At 41.2% G+C, this 6,183-nt stretch overlaps 1 protein-coding gene and 1 pseudogene across 1 annotated transcript; both read left to right on the top strand.

Annotated features, from left to right (window-relative positions):
• Nucleotides 1–602: 602 nt before the first annotated feature.
• Nucleotides 603–1,907, top strand: LOC148578741 (uncharacterized; annotated as a pseudogene).
• Nucleotides 644–6,079, top strand: LOC148578740 (uncharacterized). Its single transcript, XM_088502050.1, has 5 exons — nucleotides 644–1,628; nucleotides 2,105–2,696; nucleotides 2,975–4,921; nucleotides 5,162–5,556; nucleotides 5,668–6,079. The coding sequence occupies exons 3-4, from the start codon at nucleotides 3,572–3,574 to the stop codon at nucleotides 5,174–5,176; spliced, it is 1,365 nt and encodes a 454-aa protein (XP_088358176.1). The 5' UTR covers nucleotides 644–1,628; nucleotides 2,105–2,696; nucleotides 2,975–3,571; the 3' UTR covers nucleotides 5,177–5,556; nucleotides 5,668–6,079.
• The last annotated feature ends 104 nt before the right edge of the window (nucleotides 6,080–6,183 follow it).

Below are 6,183 nucleotides of genomic sequence, written 5' to 3'. Positions count from 1 at the left end.
TAGTTTTTGAGTACATATAAAAACTATTTATTTAAATGAGTTATAGGTTAAATGACATAGTCTTTCCATACTCATTTAAGAGGTTGCGGATTCGAATCTTCTATCTTTGGTAAAAAAATTGGTTAAATATAGTGAGTCAACTCCTTCATAATCCGCTACACGTATGTAGAGATTTATGTTCTTGGTGTTTTGAACGTAAATCGCAAAAGGATATAGCGATTTACGTGTTAATGGAATCCGCGACAGGATGTAGCGCGTTTTACACACAAATAGAAAAGTTGTAAATTTTTTTTGACTTTTGATGGTATCTCCTAATCCGGCAGATCAAGGATTAATCTATCACGATACTGAGCTCTATTTAAGGATTTGGTGCTGACTAATAAGTTACTGTATGTACAAAGATTAAAAAAGTTGTAATTACGTATGCTATTTTATAAAATTGTATTTGTGCAAGCTTTCTTCCTAACACTTTGCAAGATGTTGCAAATAAAATGGAAGGAAAGAAAATAATTCGTTTTTCTTCTCATCCTGAATCCGAAACTTAGGGTTCATCCCTTCTCCCATTTTACTCACTCGTCCATCTGTCAAAAAATTGAAAACTGATGAGGGGATCTTATAACAAAAACTGTTCTTGTACCACCTCACTGTCATCACAAGAACCTCATCACCCTCATTTCTGATCCCTTCACCATCTTCCCTATTCCGTGCTCCCAATTACACCACAGTCACAGAAACCCTGCAAAAACAATCCTTTACGGTGAATTACCTCGTCAACAATTGTGAGCTCCTCCCAGATTCCGCTCTTAAAGCTTCAAAATACGTACTTTTTAAGAGTCCAGAGAAACCCGACTCAGTCATCGCACTCTTCAGGAGCTTCGGTTTCTCAGATTTGCAAATTCACAATGTCATTCGGAAAAAGCCCCGGATTCTCGTCAGCAAACCCAAAGAGACCATCTTGCCCAAGTTCCAGTTCCTCATCTCCAAAGGTTTTTCAAAATCACAACTTGCCCGCCTCATCGTTCTCAACCCTATAATCTTGGCAAGAAGCTTAGAGAAACACCTGATCCCCACTTTCGATTTGTTGAACAATTTCATTCGTTCTGAAGAAAGGACCGTTGCTTCTATCTTACGTACTGCCCAAATTTTAACTTATTCTAGCTTGCTTCGAAATGTTAAATTGTTGGTTGATTTAGGGGTCCGTGAGAGAAGCGTGGCAAGGCTAATTCGCCAGTGGCCTTCGTTGCTTCTATTCAATTCTGAAGTTAGCCTTAAGAGTATAGTAGATGAAGTCATTAAAATGGGGGTTGATCCCAAAAAGGCTAATTTTGTTCCTGCATTGTATGCTACGTATCTTCCCAAGTCCATGTGGGATAAGAAGGTTGAGTTGTTCAAGAGGTTTGGATTAACTGACGACAACATTCGTGAGGCGTTTGTGAAGCACTCTTGCTTTATGCTGATATCTGTGCAGAAAATTGAGGCCTGCATTGAATTCTTTGTCAAAGAACTCGGTTGGAAGCCTGTTGATGTCACCAATTATCCGCTTCTTCTCTCGCTGGATTTGGAGAAAAGGGTTGTTCCGAGGGCTGCTGTCTTGAAGATTCTCATGGCCAATGGTGTCATTAAGAGTGGTAGGTATTTGTTTGCATACTGTGTTTCGGAAGAGATGTTCTTTAAGAATTATGTGAATCGTGATAAGAATCATGCTCGCGACTTATTGAAGGTGTATCATGAGAAAAGGAATCTTCCAGTAATGGATAGTAAATTGATGTCTTGAGCTTTGTGGATACCTTTTTGAATTTCAGTCTACTTTTCTGAGGTTTCATTTGATAATTTACATTAATTTTGCCATGAACTGGTTTTTTGATGAATCAGGCAGTAATATCTGTCAGCATAAGAGGCTTAGTAGTTAGTTTTAGTGAACTGGGGTTCAGTGTGTGTGAGATGTGATGCTTTCAGGGTATTCTCTGGGAATGCTTCTAAATCCAGCATGCTGAGCTGCCATCTTTTTAATATTTTTTGCAACTGCACAATGTCTAAGAACCTTGTGGTGATTAGGGAGGACTGTAGATTGTAGTTCACAATTTTATCTTTCATTATTTTTCAGGGGGATATGAATATAATCCTCTCCACATTTTTCTGTAATTTTGGAACATGATGTGATTCCGTTGATCCTTGCATCAGCAATGCGCCCCAATGTTGATCTTCTTTCCCCTTTATGTTTTTGGAGGACTAAATCCCCATAGTGGTCCCCCAGATTCAGCCCGTGCACCAATTTTGCCCCTGAGATTCCAATTGCACTGTTTATGTCCCCCAGATTCCAATTCGAGCACCATAATGGTCCTTCGAAGATTTTCCGGCGTGACTCAGCGACGGCGTTGCTTATGTGGCACAGCCACTGCCACGTTGGAGAGTCAGAACGACGTCGTTTCATGGGGCAAAACGAATGAAAACCCACACGTCGCCGTTTTGATCACAGTGAGAGTAGTAGTAACTTGGGCAAAGGGTTTGGTATTCGTTACGTCTTCTCCTCCATATTTTCTCACCTCTCTCAACGCTTGGTCTCCTCCTCCATAAGCAGTAGCGACAGGCAAGGGCACTGCTGCCTGGTTTCTTAACATTGCTGTACTGAACTTGGGGGAAGGTTCGTGGTTCACCATTGAAGCATCGACTGAAGAACCGTTTAAGCTAGCTTCAAGGTACAAATTTTATTATATTTTTTTGAATTTTTTGGATCATGTTTCATTCCTGATATGGCCGATTGTTAAAGTTACTTGAACATAATGCATGTAGTTTGTGTTAGAATCCACTGCCTGTTAGGGTTTTAGTGTTTTCCTTCTTCAAACCAGTAATGCATGCTCTGTTTCTTGTGAAAAGAACAGGGGTTAATCTCTGGTGGTGTGTAATATCTAAGTTATTTGTTGTTTTTGTGTTGCATGCGTGGTAAATTTTAAGCATTTCCTCTGTTATGTTGCAGATGAACGCCGAATTGTTAGACATAATGTTTCATCATGGGGGAAATTTTGAGAGGGGGAAGGATGGGAGATGGACATACACACCTGACAATAGGCATTGTTTGGGTGATCTGGATGTGGACAGGTTAGATGTATTCTACCTGAGAAATTACTTCAAAGAGCTAGGCTATGAGACCATGAAGGAGGTTTGGTGGCAGGTCCCTGGGATGAGCCTGGAAGTAGGTTTGAGGCGTTTAGACTGTGATAATGAGTTGAGAGAGCTGTGTAATCATGGTGGAAAGAACAATGGGGTAGTGGATGTCTACATTGAACATGGCATTTCAGAACCTGAAATAGTACAAGGAGAGGATGTTGTTGTGCATGTTGATGACGAGGTGAGGGATCTTGGAGAGCAAGCCAAGTCAAATGCCAGGATGGTGAAAGACCCCCCTGTCAAACCTACCACCGAGAAGGACCCTCCTAGGAGTTTAAGCATGGTAACATACAAGCCCCAAGCTAAAGAGGCGTTACTGAAGAAGAGCAATGTGAATTCTAACATGTAGTCCCAGCCTAAGCCTAAGTCAAAGTGTAAGCCTAAGACAGTTCCCAAACCCAAACCCATGCCCAGACAGAACAATGTAACTAGGACTAGGAGATATTGTCTAAGGTCTGTAGGGAAAGGTATTTCAAAAGCAAAGGAAAATGCTAGTGATCATGTTCTTTTATCCTCTGACTCAGACTCTCATGACAGCTACGAGAGTGCTGAGGACGAGGCCTATAAGCCACAAGAGCCGGATGATAGCTCAGATGAATCGGGCATTGGATATACTGTTCCTTCACAGAAGAAGATGGTCAAGAAACCCAATGCAAGGAAGAAGGTCCAGGCTGAGAGTGCAAAGGAAAAAGGGAAGGCCAAGGTCTGTGTTGATGATGATGGATTTGTGGAAGACGTTTCTGATGAAGATGTGGACATTGGATTTGTGGGGGGAGGTATAAAGGGGGATAACCATGATGCTTTTGATCCGGGGTCAGAATCGGATGGTGGCAATTCGTGGCACTCTTTGGAGATGAAAACACCACCTAATTCAGAGGATGAGCTGGTTGGAGAAGAAAGTTCAGAGGATGTATTTCCGGTGTTTAGACAGGGTGCTAGGTTCGGGGAACTACATTTAGAAGTCGGGATGAAGTTCAATACTAAGTGGGAGTTCAAGGAGGCAGTGAGGGAGTTCACTATACAAGAAGGGAGACGGATGAGGTTTAGGAAGAACGATGGTAAAAGGGTGAGGGCAGTATGTAAAGTGAAGGATTGCAAGTGGGTTGTATACGCATCAAGGGACCACGAAGACAGTTGCTGGCAAGTTAAGACTTTCTTCAATGACCACACTTGTCCACGAGAGGATAAAAACAGGGCAGCAAATAGAAATTGGGTTGCAGGTAAGTTGGTAAAAAAACTAAGAAAATATCCCAATTTCAGGAACTGTGAGGCTACAACATATTTCAAGACGAAATATGACTTGTCGCTCAATAGGAACTCTATATCACGGGCACTGTGTGATGCTAGAAATATAGTCTATGGGGATGCCAAGGAGCAATATGCTATGCTTAGGGACTATGGTGAAACACTATTGAAAACAAACCCAGGATCAACTGTTCAGATATGCACAAAGCCACAGCCTAGTGGTGAGGTCATATTTGAGAGGATGTATGTCTGCTTGAGTGGCTGCAAGTCAGGTTTCAAGGCTGGCTGTCGTCCGTTAATTGGACTTGATGGGGCTTTTCTAAAAACTGTTTTCGGGGGGCAAATTCTATCGGCTGTTGGACAAGATGCTAATCATCATGTCTATGTCATTGCCTGGGCAGTTGTGGAAGTGGAGAACTTTGAGAATTGGAAGTGGTTTCTAGAGTTGCTACATGAGGATCTTGGAGACTACAAGACCCATGGGTGGAACTTCATCTCTGATATGCAAAAGGTAATTTCTTACTGAAACCTTAATCCTTACTCTCACATAAGTTTAAATGTGTAAAACTGTGCCATATATACTGTGGTGTGCTGTTAGTATACTGCCATATTGTGATGATACCTAAGATATAATTGTTTGATACTTTGTGGTATATACTGTGGTGTGCTGTTAGTGTCTGCTGCTATGCTGTGATTACTGCTCTGATCTAATTGTTTGATTACGTACTATACCATGATGGTGTGCTGTTAGGTACTACTATGGTGATCGATTTTCAAAGTTAGGGACTATTATGGTGAAGGATTGGCAAAGTTAGGGACTATTATGGTGAAGGATGTGAAAAGAAAAGAGCAGCTGATGCTGCTCAAGCTGCAGCTGATGCTGCAGCTGCTGCAAAGGCAGCAGAGGCTGCTAAAGCCCCTAAAAATGCTAGTGCACAAGCAACTGCAACTGCCCAGGCCACCACAACTGACACTGCAACTGCCTCTGCATCTGCCAGCGCCACTGCAACTGCTACTCCAAATGCAACTACTACTGCTACAGCTACGGCTAATGCTAATATTACCATCAATTCTGCTCCTATTGGTCAAGCATCAGAAATTGATCTGTCACAGCCAATTTGTTCTGAACCAGAAGACTCTCAAAAGGTACAATTTTAATTCTATAATAAGCCTTTGTAATTAATGGAGTAAAAACTCTGAAAAAGGTTTACTGAGTGACAATGTTTGGTATTTATTTCTGGTTTGAAATTTGTGTAGTTCACTGAAGTAACCGGGGAACCAGCCACAAGACCTGCCAAACTGCCTACTAGAAGAAGGTCACCTCCAACAACCCCTTCTACAGCACTGGACCCAATGAAGGGTGCGAGTTCTGCCACTGCTTCACGATTCACAAATTTTCTGAAGTTTGTGCCGACTCCTGGATTTAAGCACCCCCGAAAGAAGTGAACTTTCATATTAGCATATTAGGACATTTTGCTTGTCAAGTGTTAGTTTTTTGTTAAAAGATACAGTGACTGCGCTCACTCTAAACAATGGTTCATTTTGTTGATTACTAATCAAGTATGTCATGCTACTTGTTCAATTACTTATGGTTGTAATGTGTTAAAACTATGAATGGTTTGCCATATTTTGGTATTGATCAATTAATACTGTCCATGGTTTGGATCAATCTTGCTGTTACTTATTTACAAGTTCTTTTACTTCATCCAACAGGATATTATATTATATCAAAGTAAGATGATTTACACAAACCTTGTTATGTTACCACATAAC

This window comes from Arachis ipaensis, chromosome B1 (genome assembly GCF_059453495.1).
Source record: "Arachis ipaensis isolate K30076 ecotype BB chromosome B1, ASM5945349v1, whole genome shotgun sequence".
In the NCBI taxonomy this organism is placed as follows: Eukaryota; Viridiplantae; Streptophyta; class Magnoliopsida; order Fabales; family Fabaceae; genus Arachis; species Arachis ipaensis.
This window is presented reverse-complemented; position numbering and strand designations above follow the sequence as displayed.